The sequence below is a fragment of the Oreochromis aureus genome, linkage group 5 (genome assembly GCF_013358895.1).
Source record: "Oreochromis aureus strain Israel breed Guangdong linkage group 5, ZZ_aureus, whole genome shotgun sequence".
Taxonomy (NCBI): domain Eukaryota; kingdom Metazoa; phylum Chordata; class Actinopteri; order Cichliformes; family Cichlidae; genus Oreochromis; species Oreochromis aureus.
In genome coordinates this window covers 358,965-382,508 of record NC_052946.1, presented here as the reverse complement: position 1 = coordinate 382,508, position 23,544 = coordinate 358,965, and the positions used below count along the sequence as shown (strand labels likewise).

Genomic DNA, 23,544 nt, shown 5'->3' with positions numbered 1-23,544 from the left:
CCCGCAGCTACGCCCAAGCAAAACAAATAGAACCTTCATAACTGAATACAGAATATATTAATTATAAATTGCGTTACCACAGGTAACAGGCAATAATAATTACAAGTAACAAACACACATACATATACATACATACATATATATCTACACACACATGTACATATATATACATACATACACTTTTTTTTTTTTTTTTTTTTTTTTTTTCCCCTTGGAATCCATGCCAGCAATGGTAAGAGAACAGACATTTCAGAGCACACTAACACCATCATTGATTATACTGTGACCAGACCAACTGTTTGTAGAGAAATTTAAATCTATGAATATTTTTGCATTGTTTCAGTTGTAAACTCAGACTGTTCCAGATTTTCACACCACATACAGACACACAAAAACCTTTACGGGTTGTTCGAGTTCTGGGTAATTTGAATTGTCCAAAGCCTCTCACATTATAAGCCCTTTCTCGAATTTCAAATATAGATTGTAAATTTGCATACATATTTGTTGTGCTGATGACCCCCTAGCCAAGGATTTTCTTGCCCTAATTGATTCTTTTAATCTTACACAGTGGGTCAGGGAACCAACTCATCTTAAAGGCCATACTTTGGATTTGGTCCTTTCATATGCGCTGGATATTTCTACTATGGACATTGATAATGCTGGTATTTCTGACCATTTTTGGTCATGTTTGATGTTGAGCTACGTGCAATTGATTTAAATTCTAAAGGCTGTCATCGCCCTGTACGTATCATTAAGTCTGAGACTGTGGCTAACTTCATTACGACCTTCTTAAACTTTGCCTTTTCTGATCCAGACTTCACTGACATAAACTGTTACACACCTCCATTGGTTGATGATTTTGCCAACGCTATGCTATCCACCAGTTGTTCCATCTTAGATACTGTGGCCCCTATAAAGATGAAACGTCCCAGAACTTCTCATCAACCATGGCTAAATGACACTATCACGAGCCTTACGTCGTGTCTGCCGTCAATCCGAAAGGAGGTGGAAAAAGATAGGCTTCAAATATCCTATGACATTCTTTGTAGGAGCCGCTTTCTCTACCAGAACTCCGTAAAGGCAGCTAAAGCAGCCTTTCTATCAGACATTATTGAGACTAATAGCCACAACCCCCGAATGTTATTCAAAATTTTTAATTCAGTGATAAATCCCTGTCCGGACTCTTTGAGTTCGGCCTCTCAAACTCTCTGTGAACAATTTCTTAATCATTTTAGTGGGAAAGTTTTATTACTGAAGGCTTCACACTCTCACTCTCTTGTGCTGAATCCGCTTGGTTTTAGGATGCATGTCCACCTTTTCTCACTTTGAGCTGTTATCACTCCCCACTCTTAAGGGAATAATTGAACAACTGAGAAACTCAAACTCTGTGCATGATATCCTTCCATCCCGAATTATCAAGGAAGGTTTTGAGGAAATTGGGCCTTGCATTTTATTCTTAATGAATTTATCATTGTTTGTGGGCTGTATCCCGACTGCTTTTAAACATGCGGTAGTGCACCCGTTCTTAAAAAAAGTAATCTTGATCAGAAAGACCCTGCAAATTATAGGCCAATCTCGAAGCTTCCGTTTTATCAAAAATTTTAGAAAGCCGTCTTTCTCCAAATACAGGCTTATTTAGTTGCAAATAATATCACTGACAAATACCAGTCTGGCTTTAAGCCTCACCATAGCACTGAAACAGCCCTGCTAAGAGTCTATAATGATCTTCTTGTATTTGCTGACTCTGGTCGCCCTGCCGTTTTAGTTTTACTGGATCTGTCTTCAGCCTTTGACATGGTTGATCATAATATACTCTTGATGAGGCTAGAGCATGTTGTAGGCATCAAGGGTTCTGCCCTTAATTGGTTTAATTCTTACCTCACTGACAGATCCTACTCTGTTGTGATGGGAGGATACTCTTCCTCTGTTGCCCCTCTCTGCTGTGGTGTGCCCCAGGGGTCTGTCTTGGGCCCTTTATTATTCTCTTTGTATATGCTACCCCTGGGCTCCATATTTGAAAAATACAATATTTCCTATCACTTTTACGCTGATGACATCCAAATCTACTGTCAACTGACTGATGATTTGTCAGCATCACTGAACTCCCTGTATGATTGCCTGAGTGAGGTTAAAGATTGGCTGTCAGAAAATTCTCTCGTTTTAAATGAGAAAAAAAAACTGAAGTTATGTTGTTCGACAGCCATATTCCTCGACACCAGCTTGTTGCCCTGCTGGGGCCCCTAGCTAACTCTCTCTCTGACTCTATGCGTAACCTGGGTGTTTATTTGGATAGCTCCTTTAAGCTCGATAAGCAAGTATCATCTGTGGTTAAATCTGGTTTTTTTCAACTGCGCCAGATTTCTAAAGCTAAGCATTATATACCACATAGGGACCTGGAAAAACTTATCCACGCTTTCGTGACCTCCAGGTTAGATTATTGTAATTCCCTCTACTGTGGTCTCCAAGCCTTCTCTCTTGAAGGCTGCAACTCGTTCAGAATGCTGCGGCTCGTCTTCTTACTGGAGCTAGAAAATTTGACCCTATTACTCCGGCTCTTGTTGATCTACACTGGTTACCAATCAAATATCGTATTGAGTTTAAAATCTTGTTACTCACTTTTAAAATCCTGAACAACATTGCACCCAGCTACCTCACTGATCTCCTTAATTTGTACTAGAGATGGCACGATACCACTTTTTATGTCCGATACCGATACCGATATCATAAATTTGGATATCTGCCGATACCGATATGAATCCGATATTGTGTTTTTAATCAATAAAACTGTTTTTTTATATCTTGCTGCATTTTGTATAAGTTCATACTCAAGTTTAAATAAACAACAACACTAAAAATACACTGCACCCAAAATATTTCATAGTTCAGCAACACTGATCAATCTAATAAACTTAAACCTACTCCATCCTTCCTATTCTGGTATTTTAAAGAGTACTTAGCAGAAATATTAACCAACCTAACTAATAGGGTTGCAAACTCCCAAAAAAAAAAAAAAAAATAGAGGAACCACCCACCCTCCACCTCATGATGCTTAATCGATGTAATCAACTTTAATTTGATGCAGGGTGGAAAAAATGCACAGAAACAAATTATTTTCAAGAATAATTAAATAGATTCAACTTCTTTCTTCAACAGAATTGCAGAATTCACAGAGCGGTACCTTCCCAAAGGAAAAAGTACTATAGCTTACTAGGGTATATAGACTTAAGAGTTACTATATATAGTAATGTACTTCTATACATTTTACATCAGATTAAAACTTTGGGTGTAAGATTCAGATAATTATTTATTAAAAGCTACATATTTTAAATGAGAATAAGAAAGAAAAGTATGTCTTTGTGCCCCTTTTCCCTGTTCATTCCCTATCGGCCCCCTAGCTGCACTTTGCTAGATCCGCCCCTGCACAGTTACCAGCCGTCAGCTACGTAGAAAAGGATCCTGGTCTACAAAGTAATATTAAATAAATTCTAACAACAGCTTATCAAGCTTAAAGGTGCTGCTGTTGTTCGCCGCTGGTTTCCTCTTTCTGGTGCAAAGTGGGCCAAAAACAAAGAAGAGAGACGGACTTGCAACAGAAAAGCCGATCAGCTGATCGTTAAGCAGTTTCACGATTGAAGTAGCAGCAGGAAGGTGAGGGAGAGGCAGTCGCTCCATATATCGGTTGTTAAGCTTAACATGGGGCGCTTTACAAACATTCAGAGATGAACTTACACACTTGCTTTACTTCTCTCTGGGATAACTTCCTCGGAGATGAAATGCTGGTTTGGTAGCGAGGCTACAAATACACACAGCGTCTCTATCACATGAGGCATACTGCTCCAACGTGCTACGGTTATGAGCGAGTTCGCCGTGTTGCAAGTTTTGTGAGATGCTTTTTGATACTTAATGGATCGGATTACATTTTTATTTTTCGCCGATATCCGATCCAGTAATTTAGGTCAATATCGGACCGATACCGATATGTAATATCGGATCGGTGTGCTTTAAGATCATCAGATCAATTACTTTTGGCCCAACCTAAGTTTAGACTGAAGACCAGAGGCGATCGTGCCTTTGCTTCAGCTGCACCCAACCTTTGGAATAGCCTCCTGCTTCTATTCGAGCCTTGGATTCTGTCCAATCCTTTAAATCAAGATTAAAAGCATATCTATTTGACTTGGCTTTCCCGACCAGTTAACACCCTTTTAAATCTTTTAAATTTTAAACTTTTAAGTCTTTTATTAGATTTTATTAAATTTATTATTATTTCTTATTAATTTTACTGCTGTTTTGTCTTAGCAGATTTTGTATTTACCTAACTCTCCTGGTCTGTTAGTGCCTCTATCCTGTCTGTGCTAGTGCCTGATTTGATTTGTACTCTGTTATTGATTTATGTTGACTCTCTATATTACTGTGAAGCACTTTGGTGTGCCTTCGGGTTTTAAATGTGCTATATAAATAAAATTGTATTGTATTGTATTGTATATATTATATATTAGTGTATACTTACTTACTTAGACTTAATTCCTCCCATGCTTTATGTGGCATATCAGGCGGCAAACAAGCGCCACCAGGCTCGATTTTGTGCCCAGGCTTCAGCTTCTTCAAGTAGAATTCCAGCCACGTTGTCCAAAACTTCTGCTTTCGTTTGTCGTTTCTGTAGCGGTAGGGTTTTTACAGGGACAGGTTGCTATTAGCGCCCAACCCTCCTCCTTTCTCATCCGGGCTTGGGACCCGGCCATGGCGGAGTTAGTGTATACTTACCTATTAGTATATAATTTTTTTTTAAAAGTTGTATTTCACAGGAGAGAACCTGTGCTAAAGGTTGAAGAAAACTATTCAAATTCTCTTTGAATTTAAGCATTTAACATTCTTTGTGCTTATTCTGCATTTACTTTATTATATTGCATAAATGTCAGTTACAAGCGTAAATACAAAGTTGAAAAAAATGTAATTGCAGCCAGGCTATTGATCAAGTAGTTCCGATTAATCACGATTAATTAAAGAAAATTGTGCGACTAATTATTTGATTTTTTTAATCTATTGACAGCACTAATATGTAATAACTAAATCAAATCTACTTCATTTTAACAGCTAAAACCTTGTCAAATAAACATGATGATGACATGATGCAATTGTAACACTTCTGGAGTCGTTACAGTACCCTAGGACCAGTTAGGTTCGACTACTAGAGTAGTAATGAGTGTAGTGTGTAATAAAGACCACAGACCAGAAAATAAGTTTAAATTGCTGGCTTATCATTTTGTAAAAACAGAGAATAGACAGTTGACACACATTACATAAAACATTCAACACCACATATGAGGAAACAAGATATTTTCTTTCCCTTTGTAGTTCAGTAATTTCTGTTAATTTATCCTATTTATCTCAAAACCTTTTATTTGGCTTTAAAAGGATGTTATATGTTATTTTCAACCTAGGTTATTGTTTCATTTATTTCAAGTTCTAAGTTTGAGTTTATCCTTTAATGTATTTGAGTTAACACTGTTATTTTAAATCAAGTTTAGTTCTTTAGGCCCAAGATTTAATTTAATCTGGGTCTTCTTCACCTTTACATTTCAACCATTTCTTATTTTGTTTTAACCCAACAAAATTATTTACATTTCCATTAACACCATTACAGCATTAAAATGTAAGGATGACCAAAAAATAAATTACAAAAAACAAAAATTGTAAAAACTGAAAACAATTCAGCAAAAGGCTGAATAACCCCTTAAACAAGCAAACAAACAAAAGAAAGTTGTCTCTGTGTCCTTTAACTATTAATCTCGGAATTACTCTGAATTGTTATCCACTGCTTTGAAAGTCCACTGTTCTTTTGCAGATGTGTATGGATAAATCCTACCAGTTTTTTTTTCAGCGAAAGAGCGCAACGTCCAGCAGGGGGCGTTTTTTTCCTTTTCCTGCTCGGCACAGTTCAATGGGTCCGTTGGTGGCTCGCCATCTTGTTTCTTGCTCAGAGAATCAAACTCCGATTCTAGCTCGGCATTTCCCGATCCAAACCTTAATAGCCTACCATAACAACAAAACAATATGCATAAACATTTGAAAATAACACACGGGTAGCCCTTAGATAACAGTAAAAGTCCGTTTTCAGCTTATTTAGTCCTAAATGAGGTGCGCCAATATGGTGGCGCCGAAAACAATGTCAAAGGCCTTTGAACTACAGCCTGTGTGTCGGTTAAGCACCAATCCACCGTTTAAATCCACCCTTTTTAACATAAAACAACATAAATCTGCTACCTTGGCTTTCCATTTGCATGAAATGAAGGCTTTTGAACACCATAGGTCTTAGGCTTTCAGGAAGAACCAGCTGGTACTGGGTCTCTTCACCTACCTACTTGCCTTTTTCTGTAGAAAACCCTGTTCTGCAACTCAAGTTTGTTTAGCTCACGAAGAAGGATGCTAAGTTGTGGGATTTCGTTGCATACAGTAGGAGGAGATGTTTCACCTGTTTCAAGCTGGTGTATGATCTCACTGATAGCAGGATCGTTGGTTTGACTTTGTCTTAACTCTTCTTCTGACAAGCTTGGAATGACAGGAAAAACATCACACTGGTCGAAACTGTCGGGAACAGCATCAACGGACATAGACAGGGATGTTACGAGTGGGCAGGCGAGCATGGTCTGTGTCAAGAGACTGGAGGACTAGGTGGCTTTCACAGATTGCACTGACAGCTTGAGTGGGAGCGTGAGTGAAAGGATCGGTGCCAGGCAAGTGGTGTTGCACAAACTGACGGATCCGCTCCTGTTCCTTCAGGGAGACAAGGTCATTTAATGGCTCGAGATGCGGACGACGAGATAGGCCATCTGCATCCATGTTTTGCCTGCTCTGTACCTAAGATGGAACTCGAAAGAGGACAGGGCGGACAACCAGCGATAGCTTGTCGCGTCTAACTTAGCGGTAGTCAAAATGTAAGTTAGAGGGTTACTGTCAGTTATTACTGCGAAAGGACTGCCATATAAGTAATCATAAAACTTTTCCATTACAGCCCATTTGAGGGCAAGAAACTTAAGCTTAGGAGCAGGATAACGGCTTTTCGCTCTTTGATAGTCCTCTACTTGCATATGCAATCACTGCAACTCTCCTCCTGCTCTTGATAAAGAGCTGCCCCTAACACGGTTGTGCTTGCATGTGTGTGTGTGTCGTAAAGGCAACTTGGGGTCGGCAAAGCCTAAAATTGTGGCAGAAGTCAGTTTGTCTATAATTGCCTCAAACGCTTTCTGACAACTCTCTGTCCATCTCTCCCTGAAAGGAGCTTTTGGCTGAAAGTATTGGATGTAGTTGGACTTAGAGCTATTGCTTTTCCGCAGTGGGGGTATCTGGCAGTTAGGTTGGTAAGGGTTTTACAATTTTAGAAAAGTCCTTAAAAAACCGCCTATAATACCCTGCAAACCCTAAGAAGGAGCGGAGTTCTTTCAAGTTTTGGGACTTGGCCATGTTTTTAACGCTGCTACTTTTTGGGGTCTGTTTCTCCACCATTTAGGGAGACAATGTGCCCTAAATACTGAACTGACGTCTGAAAAAACATACATTTTTCAGGCAATAGCTTCAGACCGTATTCTTTGAGACGATTAAGCACGTGGAGAAGGTGGGTCTCGTGTTGTTCGAGGGTTTCGGAGTAAACTATAAGGTCGTCTAGATAGACCAGGACTTCCTTAAGGTTGATGTCGCCCATACATTTCTCCATCAGCCTTTGAAATGTGCTGGGGCGTTTGTTATGCCTTGGGGCATCCGGTTGAACTCAAAGAACCCCATCGGACATACGAAGGCTGTTTTGTGCTTATCTGCCTCATCAACCTCGATCTGGTAGTACCGAGAACCACTTTGATTCTGTTAAGGCGAGAGCGCGCTTCTTCCAAATTAGGAAGCGCATAGGCGTCTTTGATGGTGTTCAGATTCAACTTACGGTAATCTACACAGAGTCTTACGTCTCCGTTTTCTTCCTTACCACTACTATCGGTGAGGAAAATGGCGACTCGAGTCATGAATAACACCTACATCACTTAGTTCCTGCAAATGCCTCCGTACAGCGTCAAGATCTTGTGGTCATACGGGACAGGGTCTGTGTTTAAAGGGGTTTCATCGCTCAGTTTGATTTGGTGTTTTACTTTGTTAGTGCAACCAAAGTCCGTATCATGTAGTGCGAAAACCTCCGACATAGCACTTAACTTTTGTGTGATTTGTTCTTTCCATTCAGCAGGGACTGGAGAATCAGCAAAGTTAAGATTAAGCTCAGCAGGGTTCGAGCTGGGAGTCTGTTTGGACTGCTCTGTGATCTGACTGTTTGGTATGATCTCTTGGATAGCATGCATTTCAGCAATGACACTTTTGCAGGGATAACTTTGTCATGCTTACTTTCATTTCATGGGACCACTGGAAGCTTTTGTGAGGGTTCAGTTTTTGCGTGGACTAAACCCTCTAAGACAAGACTTTGGCCTGCAGGAATGACTTCAGGCTCTTTCCCTGACAGAGTGACAAGACCAAGGCTGCTGTCCTCTTTTTGCTTGTCTTTGTTGTAACACGCTCAGCACTACTCTATAACCATAAGGCAGGATACTGAGGTCTGTATCAGACAAGGAGAGGCTTTCAAAGACAAGGTCAAGAGTGTTAGTGCCAATTAAGAGAAGACTGAACACTAGGCGTGTGTCAGGAACAATTAATGCAAGAGAAGACACGGCAAGTTCAGTACCAAAACAGTTCTTTGGAAAAGGTAATGTCGACACCAATATAGTCTGAATATGGAACATTCTGACCATTTGCAGCTTCGACTTCTAGCAGGTCCTGTATTGGATTTCAAGGTCTGCAAGATTGTTTTCATAGAACGACCGGGACACTGTGGTCACTTGCAATCTGGTATCAAGAAGGCAGTTGCAAGCTTGATCATTGATTTTTACTTGAGCAGTGTACTTAGCTGCTCAAGTAAAAACCACTACCACTACCACTGTGGAACTTTGGGTAGTTCCACAGTGGCTGATATATTGTTTGAGAATCGTTTTTGGGTTTATGCGAAGGTTCGGTGGGACTGGTTTTATCCGTAGCACCCATTTGTCCCGCAATGAGGGCTTCCTTTAGTTTAAAGGCTGTGTTTGATTGTTTTGTCTATCCCACAGTAACTGTTTTTCTTTCAACTGTTTCCTTTTGTCAGTGACTAAAGACGGGTTTGGGTCATTTGGGCACACAGAGGCAATATGGCCGTCTTCGCCGCATTGAAACAGTATCCAGGCTTGGGCCTACCCTTCGCAGCTTGGGGTGTCAAGGGGTTCGTTCTGGTACTTAAGAGTTGGTCTTAGCATTAGCTTTTGGAGGGTTAGACTTTTTCCTAGGAGGGTTCGGGGTTAATGTTGCAAGATGGCTTTGAAGCTGACTGATTTGTGCTTTTAGATCTGTGACCAGATCCGTTTGAGCATCTACTGGTGGGTCTACTTTCTGGGGTTTCAATCTTGTCACTTGACTTTGCAGCGCTGTTATTTGTGTTTGCATTTCAGTGAGATCGTTTTGCATGGTGAGCGCAGGGAAGTCAGCATTTGCAGCAATAGAGTGAGAGGCTACTTTTGGTCTGGTGGCAGCAAAATGTTTTTTCATTCGGCTTTCTTTTGCAGTATGCTTGTCCTCTTCTACTCTCAACTGTAGCAGCAGCTCGATGAATGAGGGGGGGTTTATCTTTTTTCCTTTCGAGCTGAAGATCTGTTAACAAGGCATTATCCCAACCCTCCCGACAGAATTGACGCAAAAGGTGTCGGTCTGCTTCACCAGCTACGACACCACCTCTTTTCAGAGCTTGTGAGAGAGCTGTTTGCAAGCGATGGAGGTAGTGTGAAGGCTTTTCACCTGCATCTTTGGCGAAAGGCTTGTCGCCATCCTCCACAGTGCCAAAAAGCTGAATGGAGCAGTTCAAGATAAGCTGAAGGGAAGGCTTCAGGGCCCAGAGGTTTCACTACGTTGGCAGCAGGCGATACAAGACTGTCTAAGATTTTCCGCGAGCGTTGCAAGTCACACAGATTGGGATCTTGAAGTATGAGCTCTACACTGTGGCGCCATGTATCAAAGTCTACCTCATGACTAGGACAGGGTAGTTTGCCTGAAAAATTTCTGAGGCGGAATGAGGCACTCACTGGTGAGACAAGGGCTTCACTTCGCACAATGTGCTCTACTACAACCTTTTGCACTTCAGGGTGTGTTATAAAGCTCTGCGGAATGGTAGTTTGTAGATCTGGTTGTGTTTGGTTGACTGACTCAGAATCGCTGATGCGTATGTTAGCTTTGATCGGTTCTGCAGTTTCACTTTGGATAGGTTGATCATTTGCTCGTGCACTTGGGTTGTTGGTTCACTTTGTGCGTCTGGGGTAGGAGTTTCTATGCTGTGTGTGACTGACTGAGCACATTGGGAAAGGTGTTCATGCAGAACAGCTTCAAAGGATTTGCCACTAAGTCTAGCAATGTTTTGCAGTTCACTGAAAAAACTGTTGGTGGCGATGTTAGTAACAGCTGCGATGTACTCAGGTGACAGGGCTCTTATCTGATAAGTGACTTCATTCGGAGATTCAAGTGTGTAGGGTAGTAAGGGTTCAAGTGTTGACAGAGCAGCTCCACTCTCATACTCCACAATAGCATTTTTGTGGTAAGAAGACTTGGGATCATCTATTTTAAGGGTTCTCGCTGTTCGACCATATCTGTTTAAAAAGTCTTTTAAAGCTTCATCAGCATCAGTGCCTGTAATCCCACTAACAATAACCGAGTTTGGGATTTTAACATTCTCTCTGTCAACTATTTCCATTTTGCTGGACTTGGCCTATTTTTGAGGTCTGGGTCAGGAAAACAAGCTTGGGGGATCAATTACTACTCCTGGCTGGCTCGCCAGAGTTTTTTTTTAACCATTTTGATCTATTTATTGACTATTTATTGACTACTTATCACCTGTAACATATTTCTTATGACTATTTTTACTAACAAGCTTTTGTTTATTGACAGCTATGTTAACCAGGGTTACACAATGTCATAGACATTTATTAATTATGTGTATGTGAACCTGCACATAAGAGAAAATGCCAAAAAATCATGGAACAAATCAAACTGCAAGTAGAAATTGAAAGGCTTGAGTCAGGCTTCACAATAATAATAATAATACCGTATTTTCACGACCATAAGGCGGACATAAAAGTCTTAGATTTTCTTCAAAAAGTGCGGCGTGCCCTATAGTGCAGTGCGCCCTGTGTGTGTTGTAAGGAGGACGTAGTAGAGAACACCATGAGAACACTAAAGGGTGAAGTGTGGGCGTTGACTGTACCGGTATATACAATCGCACATACCTGTATAAAAGAACAGGTATGTGCGTTATGCAGAACATCGTTGTTTTAACAACCCTGAAAATGGCAAAGAGACACGCTTATGAAGCACAGTTTAAACTGAAGGCCATCAGCTACGCGGAGGAACATGGAAATCGAGCAGCCGCGAGAGAATTTAAGATTAATGAATCGATGGTTCGCAAGTGGAGGAAGCTGGAAAACAAGCTCCGGCAGGTCAAGAAAACGCAGCTGAGTTTCCGCGGACATAAGGCGAGGTGGCCCAAGTTGGAGGAAAGACTCAAGCGGTGGATCATCGAGCAAAGAACGAGTGGGAGAAGCGTTTCGATGGTCACCATTCGGCTAAAAGCAGTTTCGCTAGCAGAAGAAATGAAAATTGAACATTTCCAAGGAGGTCCGTCTTGGTGCTTTCGTTTCATGAAACGGTGCCATTTTTTCATCTGGACCAGGACTACGATAGCGCAGCAACTTCCAGCGGATTATAATGAAAAGCTGGCCATCTTCCGCTCCTACTGCAGCAAACACATCGCCGACAAACACATCCAGCCCAGCCACGCGTCACAAACATGGACGAGGTGCCGCTCACTTCGACATCCCGGTGAGTCACACTGTGGAGAAGAAGGGGACCAGCACGGTAGCGATCGCACAACAGGGCACGAAAAGTCTTCTTTTACTGTTGTGCTTGGCTGTCATGCTAATGGACAGAAACTGCCGCCTATGGTGATTTTTAAGAGAAAGACTTTGCCTAAAGAGAAGTTTCCAGCAGGAGTCATCATTAAGGCAAATGAAAAGGGCTGGATGGATGAGGAAATGATGAAAGAGTGGCTGAGGGAGGTGTATGTAAGGAGACCAGGTGGTTTTTTCCACGCATCACCATCGCTGTTGATCTGTGACTCTATGCGTGCCCATCTCACAGCCGATGTGAAAAAACAAGTGAAGCAAATGAACTGTGAGCTTGCTGTCATTCCAGGAGGCCTGACAAAGGAACTCCAACCGCTGGACATCGGTGTGAACCGCCGTTCAAAGTAAGGCTGCGGCGGCGTGGGGCGATGGATGACCGATGGAGACCACAGTTTCACTAAGAGTGGAAGGCAGCGCTGGGCGAGTTACGCCACAATTTGCGAATGGATTGTAGATGCTTGGGCTAACATGTCTGCTGGCACTGTTGTTCGAGCTTTCGCAAAAGCCGGCATCATTTCCGAGGAGCCGCATGGCACGGAAAGTGACTCTGACAGTGAAGAAAGTGAACCTGGCATGTTTGATGGAGATTTAGCGCAGCTGTTCAATTCAGAAACAGAGGATGAGGACTTCGATGGGTTTGATTGATGATGATTACCGGTAATAAAAATGTGAATACCAAACTCAGTTTTGCTCCTGTTTTATTTTTAAATACGCACACTTGTATGCTTGTGTGTTGTTGATGATGATGATTACCGGTAATAAAAATGTGAGTACCAAACTCAGTTTTGCTCCTGCTTTATTTTTAAATACGCACACTTGTATGCTTGTGTGTTGTTGATGATGATGATTACCGGTAATAAAAATGTGAGTACCAAACTCAGTTTTGCTCCCGCTTTATTTTTAAATACGCATACTTGTATGCGCCCTATAATCAGGTGCACCTTATGTGTGTGTGTTAAATACAGTAATCGCACACATAACTGAGACTGCGCCTTTTAGTACGGTGCGTCTTATGGTCGTGAAAATACGGTAATAATAATAATACATTTTATTCATAGGCGGCTTTAACCCTCTGGGGTCGACGGATGTGCCGGCGCGTCAAAATCACATGACCAATTTAAGACGACAGAGCATCAAGATGCAGTGACCCAGAGTGTTCATTTCAACTTGGGTCGAAAGACAGCAAGTTCTCATATGTGAGACATTAGTGACGTTTAGTGTGTTTGGAGACTATAGTTAGTGTGTACTGTAGTCATTGTTTTATTTTGTGTGAGAGTTCTACTAGTGAATGTCACAGTTGCTCCAAAAAAAAAGCCACCAAAGGCAGATTCCAGTGTAACGCAGTCTCCACATGTAAAACAGGGTTGATACACCTCTGTTGTCAGACCTGCAGGGTTTAGGCCTGTGGTATTCTCCTCTGTTTTAAAGTGGAAGAAAGAAACTGTTTTTTGGAGTGGCACAAATAATTTGTGTGCCTTCTTATTTGATGCAGAACACCTGATTATTCTGTAAATAGTTTTAAAGGGTTATATAAAAAACGCCCGAGGCCTTGGCTGCATTTTTAGGTAAATAGTACCATATAACTTTGCTGTTTGTAAAACTTGGCCCGGCTGGGCCCCTTTGGGGGGGTGGGGAGCCCTCAGGCCTCTGGCCTCTGGGCCTGGGGCTCGGTCCTCTCTGGCACAGCAGAACAGCTAAAGGCTCTGAGACCTAGGGTAGTCAGGTGAGCTAGTGGAACAAGCAGATGGCAAGCTGAAGAAGCGAGAAGTGTACGAGGGAGTGAGTATGTATGGAGGAGCGAGGTTATGAAGCGCTTTGAAAGTAAGAAGCAGGATCTTGAAATTGACATGGAGGTGAACTGGAAGCCAATGGAGCTGTTTACGAACGTTATTTGTTCAGTGGATCTAATTCTGGGTAATAACACAGAAATAATTAATAACTCAATTTTACTACAGCAAAAGAGAAGAAAAAAAGGGAAAAATAGAAATTGGAGGAATAATGAGGTGATAAAATAAATGCATTCAAAAAAATCTTCTAATTAAATGAATGAATGAATAAATAAATAAACTGTTATAAAATGTAAATAAAGGGCAAATGAACATATAGCCTTATAATCTGTGAGTGAATCTGAAATTTGCTTCAGCAATAAACCTTTTTTCATTGGCAGAACCAGAAGTTACTTTTTATATTTGAGACAACAAACTGTCACAACAGGTAACTCCCTTAGTCTGGGTAGAAATGTGTCTAAATTTAGAGATGTTGCACAAATGGAAGAAAGCAGTCCAATAATCTCAGTCTGATCTGAAATAAGAAGCAGAAAGTTAGAGGCCATCCAGGTCTTTATGTCTTCAAGACATTCCTGCTATTTTAAAGATTAGACTTAAGCTTTCCTTTTTGATAAAGCATATAGTTAGGGCTGAGCATCTGTCACCCCTTTTCAATCACCATGTGTCCGTATACTACTATCCACTTAGTTATTATTAATCTCTGGGACAGCATGTCCTGTCTCCGTCCCCTCAACCCCAACCGGTCGCAGCAGATGGCCCCGCCCCTCCCTGATTCTGCCGGAGGTTTCTTCCTGTTAAAAGGGAGTTTTTCCTTCCCACTTCCCACTCCCAAGGTTCTTCTCTGTTTCTCTGTATTATTTTAGGGTAATTACTTTACAATAATAAGTGACTGATTTTTTGATTTGGTGCTATATAAATGAAATTGAATTGAACTGAATTCATTATGGAAAAACGGTTATTTTTACAAAAGTTTAATAACAGAACAACACTCTAGTTCAGCTCAGGCAGGTAGTTCCTCCCAATCATGCCCCTCCACGTTTTGCTGCCATTGTCCATGTGAGCAATGAAGTCTCCCAGCAGGACAACAGAACTACCATATGGAGCACCCTCGAGCACACCACCCAGTGACTCCAAGCTGTGCACTCTGTAGTGTAATTTGGCACATAAACACAAACAATAGTTCGGACCAAATCCTCAACCCAAAGGCACGGGAAAATAACTTGTCCGTCTACTACCAAAACCCCCAGTGTATAGGCAGCGAACTGAGAGGATACTATGATACCTACCCCTGCTTGCTGCCTCTCACCGAGGGGAACTCCAGACAGAAACAGAGTCCAACCCCTCTCCATGATACTGGCTCTAGAGCCTGAGCTGTGCTTTCAGGTCAGCCCAACTAAATTTAATCAGTATTTCTTAACTCACGCGCTGGGTCAAGCTCCTTCCCCACCAAAAAGGTGAGACTAAACATGGCACTCTGCACTATTACCATTTTGGCAATTTGGGCTCATCTGTTCAAAGGGCATTGTGCCAGTATAGTAGTTTGTTCAAATGCAACTTTTCAAACCTGTGCCATGCTGCCATCTTACTTTTGGAGATAAGCTGCTCCCTCCTGCAAACCTTTCCAAACAAGCTATACTTGTTTAGTATTTTTTTATTGTGACAAAGTTTAAAATTTAACATGGAAACTGAGACTTGTAGAGTCTTAGTTGGCCAAGATGTAGTTGTTTGGATTTTGTAGTGTTTCTGAGCACACAGCATGACCCTGGGATACATTTGCTGGGACATCCACTCCTGGGAAGATGGACTGCTGATGGGAAGCTGTCTTGAATTTTTGACACTGATGAATAATCCTGCTGACTATAGAATGATGGACTTCAAATTGTTTGGTCATTGACGTCACATCATTTGTTGCCTTAACCACATTGATGGGCAGCAACAGTTCATCACTCTGATGTGCAGCTGCAGCACTTGTTTCTTCCTCACTGATAAAACTGAGAAAAAAAAACACACTATGCCAGATTGTCCAGAAAATGCAAAGGTTTAATGGACACCATAACGAGACAATATCCTAAGACAGCTCTAAGAAAGATCTTAATCCTTAATTGTGAAATCAGCTGCATGTTACAAGCAGAGGACAGGTCTCTTAATACTCACTGAAAACAGCTTTCCTTTAGACCTTTGGGTTGTTTTTCTAGGAAGTCTAAAATATCAAAAGAAATTAATAAAAAATGAGCTTTTGGTTCTGGTTGTGATGTGCCATTCCCAAAGCAAAGGGATACACACACTGCACTTTTAGTCCAGCAGAGACGTGAGGCAGTAATTTCATAGTGTGGGCTCTTGTGAAGGTCAACCTCAGAATAAATCCATACACATGCATAAGACATGATGTGAGGACAAAGACGGTTAAACTCACAGAAATTTGAGCTGACTGCAAAAGAATCCTCACATAGTTTGTCAAAGGGCAACTTTAAACCAAAGTCCTTAACATGATGATCAGTGGAATTGGCCATGTACTGTAATAACTTGAACGAGAATCTCCTTCCTTCACCCAGAAAACTGAAAATTACTCAAATATCAATCAAAAATGTATCAAGTGAGTATCAGTCAAGCCCTCCTAATGAGTTCTCCTTATTGAAGTGAATGTTGTTTTAGTGTTGGATGAAGGGCTCAAACATAGGGCTGTTACCTGGGAGACTGGAGTTTCTGTTCTTTGCCAAACCAAGTTAAACAAGCTACCTGGTTAGAAGAAGCAGCATTTTCTCATCTGCCTTCACACGTGTATTCAATTCAGTTTTATTTATATATCACCAGCCCACAACAACAGTTGTGTCAAGCTGCTTTGTATTGTGAGGTTAAGACCCTACATTATCAACTCGAGTAGTGTCCCATTTCCATTCCATAGGCTTTAATATGATGTTGGCCGACCCATTGCAGCTATAACATCTTCAACCCTTCTAGAAAGGCGGTACACAATGTTTGGAGTATATTTATGGGAATTTCTGACCATTCTTTCACAACTGCATTTGTGTGGTCAGACACTAATGTTGGACAAGGAGGCCAAAGTTTCACTATCAGGTTGTGGTCAGGTCAGGGTTCTTTAACACCAAACTCACACATCCATGTCTTTATGGACCTTGCTTTGTGCACTGATGCCCAGTCATGTTGGAAGAGGAAAGGGCCATTCCCAAACTGTTCCCACAAAGTTGGGAGCATAACATTGTACAAAATGTATTGATATGCTGAAGCATGAACTGCACTGGAACTAAGGGTTCAAACCCAACTCCTGTAAAAATTATCCAACACAACAGGTCCCCATCCACTAAACTTTACACTTGGTACAGAGCCGTCACACAAGCACGGTTCTTCATCACTCCATAGAACAGGTCCAGGTAAGGCCTGGATAAAGCTGCATGGCCATGAAAACAGTGTTGGTCTTTCAGTGTGCTGGGTTTATATGAATGGAGTGTATGGTCTAGTTTCATCTGATCTATGTTTGAACCTTAAGGTCAGACTTCAAGTTTTACCTAGTCACTTAGGATTTTGAAATGGATGCCATTGGTGTATCTACTGGGAGGCTAACAGGTAGAATTGGCAACCACAGGTATTATTTTATGTCTTTTATCTGTGTCAGTTTTAAATTTCTCTGTGTGCCTGCATTGGATCTCCTCAAGATATTAAGAGACCTTTGACGGTCCAAAGGTGAACTTGTGAGGTTAATTTGTGACCGTAAAGAGACCTGAATGGTTTTCCGTCTCTATATCTTGGCCCTGTGATGGACTGGTGACCTGTCCAGAGCGTACCCTGCTTTTCGCCTCGTAACAGCTGGGATATCCCCCCACCTGACTGTCAAGAAAATGGATGGAATTTCCTGTTGGTGCTTTCATTAAAGCAGTGTTGTTATCTTTTGAGCATAAATTTTATACCTACATGTCCTGTCTGAATGGTTTTCCTTCTGCTTCAGATCTGTTTTAGGGTCCAAATGTGGCTCTTGGTTTGTCTCCTGACCCTCAGCTCAGTGGCCCTGGTGACTGCTGTTGGTAAGTTCCACTTTTCAAGATTTTAAATATTTTATCTAGTCTATGTAACAGAAACGTCTTTTGGGGGTTCCATTTACTATTTCCTAATTAAATACACACACAAAAATAATCTTTTATTAGCGATTTTGTCATTTGTGAGCACAGAAAAAAAGTAAAGCTACCTTTAATTTGTACAATGAATAGGACTGAAGGCCAACTGATATATTGGCAGATTATCAGCCAATGTTAGCTATTTGCTGATATGTTTGTTTCAACATTTATAATGGGCAACATCAGCTGCATCTCTGTTTGATAAAGGCTGAACAGGGGTTCATGGCAATGCAAGTTAGAGGGTACACCATTCCTTCCTGAGTTTATATCTGTTCTGTGTTCCTCATGCAAAGCTATTAACTCTTCAGCCTTTGTACACACTTAGCTAGCTAACATTGGAGGGGTGGCCACCTAGCTATGAATGTGGCACCATTTCCCACTTGTTGGCATACGTGGAGGGCCTGTTGCATAACCAAGTGGCCAGCATAGTATGTAGGAACATCTGTGCCGGGTATGACCTGGAAGTCCCGAGGGAAACGCCCCCTAGGGTGGTGGACAATGACTGGGCTAAAGTCCTGTGCGACTTCCAGATACAGATGGACAAAATGGTGATGGCTAACCAACCGGACATAGTGGTGGTAGACAAACAGAAGAAGACGGCTGTAGTGATCGATGTAGTGACACCAAATGACAACAACATCAGGAAGAGAAGCAGGAGAATTTTTTAGATGTGATATATATATATATAGATAGATAGATAGATAGATAGATAGATAGCTGGATAGCGTAGTGGTTAAACTACACGCCTTTGGAGCAGAAGATCGCAAGTTCGATTCCTGCCTGGGGCGTCTGTATCCAGTAAGGGTCCTAAGGCTAGACCCCCTATGCTAAGCGAGCCTACCGCAGACATGAGCGAGACAGATAAATATGAAGGCATGCCGGCTCGGACGTCGCCCGGATCAACAAGGTCCGCGTCAGGTGTTGAGGAACCAGGGCACCCTGATGACAAGTGGGCTACTGGAACAAGAAGGCATCGGTGGGCAAGAGGCGAAAACAGGCGTTGTTGGAATGCTACTACGCAAGTAACCCTGGCGGAAGGGGTTACATGAATAGGATGAGGGACCTATGGATTCTTCGATACCCAACATCCACAATGACGGCGAAACAACTAGTAGCTCAGTGTTCCAACATTCGAAAGAAGGACTGCTATCACAGCTAGAGATTGACGAGGTACAACATAAATGCTCTTACGGCAAGGAGGAGTCAGGGGCGCCAGGTCAGGGGAGATATCATCACCCCACCCGAGATTGGGTACATAGCCCCAAGTGCGATAAGAGAAGGATCGTTGAGTGCCAGAGGAACTGACCTGAAGGATAGGATCATGGCCAAGCTTGAAACCTGGATCCCCGTGGCGGTTACCAAGATTACGTGAAGTACCCTCAGAAGGTCTGCTAGATGATGTTAACGCAGCACTACGGATGATACCTACAACCACGATTACCGACACTAACAAGCTGATCTGATCAGTGAGATGCTTGGCTACAAGTTGAACAGCCACAAGGGGCAATACCCTCCATGGAGAAGGAGGCTAGAGGGCAAGATCAAAGTAGCACGGAGGAGGTTAGCCAACTAACGGAGTTGCAGAAAGGTGCGACAAAGAAGGTGCATAAGAAATACAGCAAGCAAAGACTCACAGCCTTGGCCACCCGCTTGAGGAGGTACACCAGAGAGAGAAGGCAGGAGAATAAACCAGCTGTTCTTCACAGAACCAGCAAAGGTGTACTCTCAGTGGCAAGGGAACAATAAGAGAACAGCACCACCAAGGCTGGAGACGGAGCAATACTGGAAGAGCATATGGGAGAAGGACGCAACCCATAACGGCAATGCTCAGTGGCTAGTGGATCTGAGGGCAGACCATAGCGACAGTAACCATCACAGTGGCAGATATCCAAGAAAGGGTCTCCAGTATGAAGAGTTGGACAGCACCAGGGCCCGACATGGTTCACGCCTACTGGCTGAAGAAGCTGACTGCACTCCACGAGCGTCTGGCAGCACAAATGAACCAGCTGCTAGTTAACGAGAGACACCCGGAATGGCTAACCGAAGGTCGGACGGTCCTGATCCCCAAGGACCCCAAGAAGGGACCGGTCCCATCCAACTACCGACCAATAACCTGCCTCAGTACTACATGGAAGCTCCTGTCAGGTATCATATCGGCTAAGATGAACAGGCACATGGGTCAATACATGAGCGGGCAGAAAGGATTGGCAAGAATACCAGAGGCACAAAACACCAGCTACTGGTAGACAGAACGGTCAGCCGAGACTGCAAGACCAGACTGACCAACCTGTGCACTGCCTGGATTGATTACAAGAAGGCCTATGACTCAATGCCCCACAGCTGGATACTGGAATGCCTAGAATTGTACAAGATCAACAGGACCCTAAGAGCCTTCATCAGGAACTCAATGGGGATGTGGCGTACAACACTAGAGGCCAACTCCAAGCCCATAGCACAAGTCACCATCAAGTGCGGGATCTACCAAGGAGATGCTCTGTCCCCACTGCTGTTCTGCATAGGCCTGAACCCCCTCAGTGAGATCATTAACAAGACTGGCTACGGATACCGACTACGAAACATGAAGAGGCCGCTAGGAAAGCTGCAACCACCAAGTACCTGCAGAGGGTCAGGCAAGTCCTGAGGAGTCAGCTGAACGGTAAGAACAAGATCCGGGCCATCAACACCTACGCCCTGCCCGTGATCAGGTACCCTGCTGGGGTAATAGGCTGGCCAAGGAGGAGATAGAAGCCACTGACATAAAGACAAGAAAGCTCCTTACCATGCATGGAGGGTTTTACCCCAAGTCCAGCACCCTGAGGCTGTATGCTAAGCGGAAGGAAGGGGGCCGGGGACTGGTGAGTGTCAGCACCACAGTCCAGGATGAGACAAGAAACATCCACGAATACATCACGAAGATGGCCCCAACTGACAGCGTGCTCAGTGAATACCTCAGGCAGCAGAAACCCAAGAAAGAGGAGGAAGGCGAGGAACCATCATGGAAGGACAGGCCCCTGCACGGTATGTACCACCGGCAGATAGAGGAGGTGGCTGATATCCAGAAATCCTACCTGTGGCTGGACAAAGCTGGACTGAAAGACAGCACAGAGGCACTAATCATGGCAGCACAAGAACAAGCTCTGAGTACAAGATCCATAGAGGCTGGGGTCTATCACACCAGGCAAGACCCCAGGTGCAGGCTGTGTAAAGATGCCCCAGAGACAATCCAGCACATAACAGCAGGGTGCAAGATGCTAGCAGGCAAGGAATACATGGAACGCCATAACCAAGTGGCGGCATAGTGTACAGGAACATCTGTGCCGAGTATAACCTGGAAGTCCCGAGGTCAAAATGGGAGATGCCCCCAAGGGTGATGGAGAATGACCGAGCTAAGATCCTGTGGGACTTCCAGATGCAGACGGACAAAATGGTGGTGGCTAACCAACCGGACATAGTGGTGGTAGACAAACAGAAGAAGACGGCTGTAGTGATCGATGTAGCGGTTCGAATGACAGCAATATCAGGAAGAAGGAACACGAGAAGCTGGAGAAATACCAAGGGCTCAGAGAAGAGCTCGAGAGGATGTGGAGGGTGAAGGTAACGGTGGTCCCCATGGTAATCGGAGCACTAGGTGCGGTGACTCCCAAGCTAGGCGAGTGGCTCCAGCAGATCCCGGGAACAACATCGGAGATCTCTGTCCAGAAGAGCGCAGTCCTGGGAACAGCTAAGATACTGCAAGGGACCCTCAAGCTCCCAGGCCTCTGGTAGAGGACCCGAGCTTGAAGGATAAACCGCCCATGAGGGGCGCTGGAGTTATATATATATATATATATATATATATATATACACACACACACACATATATATATACACACACACAGAACAAACAAAAATGTTTACCTAAAAATATTTCTGCTATGTTATATTATGTTATCATTGTTAATTTGGTTCCAGGTGGAGATGTGTGTGTGGCAGGTCATGACAGCGGGCCAGTGTTTGAAGAACAGCCGAGCAGTTTAATTTACCCTGAAGGCCTGACTGAAGGCAAAGTGACCCTGAGCTGTCAGGCCAGAGCAAATCCAGCTGCTGCTTATAGGTGAGTCTTACACACTTATTTGCTGTGGAGCCCACATTTTATAAAATGAGTTGGTCTTCAAAGTTTATTTTAGGGTACTTACTTTGATTCCTATATCAAGTTGCTGTCTTATTTTGGTTTAGACTGGGGCAAATAATCTTTTGATCCCCTGGTGAATTTGTACAGTGGGGAAAATAAGTATTGAACACGTCAACAATCTTCTAAGTAAATATATTTCTAAAAGTGCTTTTGACATGAAATTCTCACCAGATATCAGTAACAACACATCCAGTCCACACGTGTAAAGAAATCAATGCAGTGCCTTGTGATCTCCAAACATGGTGCATATTATTGCATTCAAAAACTTGATCTTGAAGTTTTGGTGTCATCTAACCTCTCATCTAATCAACTCTAGTCTCCTGATATTTCACAGGCTTGTCTAAATGTTGTTCAGCAAACTTTAAATGCACTTCAACATGCTTTTTCTTTCAGCAATGTAGTCTGGAGTGGTGAGTGTGCATATGGCAGTTAAGTGCATTAGTTATTGTTTTCCTTGAAACAGTTGTACCGGCTGATTCCTGCAGCTCTCCACAGGTTGTCTTTGGCTCTGGGACAACCCTTGTAAAAATTCTTTTCACTCCTCTTTTTGCAGGGAGCACCTGATCATGGCCAGTTTATGTCAAAATGATGTATGTTTTAGAATTGCATTTTGTTAACTTTGGACTGCTTCTGTTTTATACCTTGTGAAGCACTTTGTGATCTTTTATCTAGAAATGTGCTATATAAATAAAATTTTACTTACTTACTTCTTTCCACTTGTGGACTAACCACTGCCATCAGTATGTTTTGCAACAATAAGGTTGCAAAGACCTTGTGAGAGCTCATTGGTTTTACCCATCACAAGCTGTTTATTGTGTGCATTGGTAATGAGACACCTTTTTATATCCCTTCAGTTTGGACTGAACGAGCTGATATTAACTTGTACCAGTTGTAACACTAATGTGTCTCTAAACTCTTAGATCAAAATGTACTTCACCCAAATTTGATGCAAAAGACCTCACTGCTTTGGACCAGTAGGTTCGGCTATATATAGGAGAGGCAAACTGAATGAGACTCAGGCAACTGAGTTTTGAAAACGCCGGCTTGTGTATTTTTACTCATTCAGAAAACAAAAGAAAGAAAATTAATATAAAACATACAAAAACTTTTCAAATTAATGTATCCCTTTCTGGTAGCACTATTTTTCCTTCAGTGACAACCCTGTGGTACAATCACAGTAATTACTTTAAAAAAAATAAAAATAAAAAAAACCTTACCTGGGTCCGCCCTTCTAAATGTACAATCAGAGTTCAAGTTAAAGATAAACCACAATTTCAGTTACCAGAATCCAAATGGCAACATTCATGTGCAACTCCGTAGACTTTGTTAGCTGATTGCAACAACCATTGAGTTGGAAAAATAGATCCAACCGCCCACACCCACTTCCCTTCCTGTTCGGGGGGATGTATAGAGTCTGTGAAAAGTCCTTAAAATAAACCGTCTGTAAGTCCAGGGGG

General features: G+C 42.5%; 1 protein-coding gene across 1 annotated transcript in view; it reads left to right on the top strand.

Moving 5' to 3' along the window:
• The first annotated feature begins 17,746 nt into the window (after positions 1-17,746).
• The window catches only part of cntn2 (contactin 2), an 82,873-nt gene continuing 77,075 nt past the window's right edge, over positions 17,747-23,544 (top strand). Inside the window, exons 1-2 of the mRNA XM_039611949.1 lie at positions 17,747-17,826; positions 21,868-22,009. Of these exons, the coding sequence (XP_039467883.1) occupies positions 17,769-17,826; positions 21,868-22,009 (200 nt within the window). The 5' untranslated portion in view covers positions 17,747-17,768. The remainder of the gene's footprint in view (positions 17,827-21,867; positions 22,010-23,544) is intronic.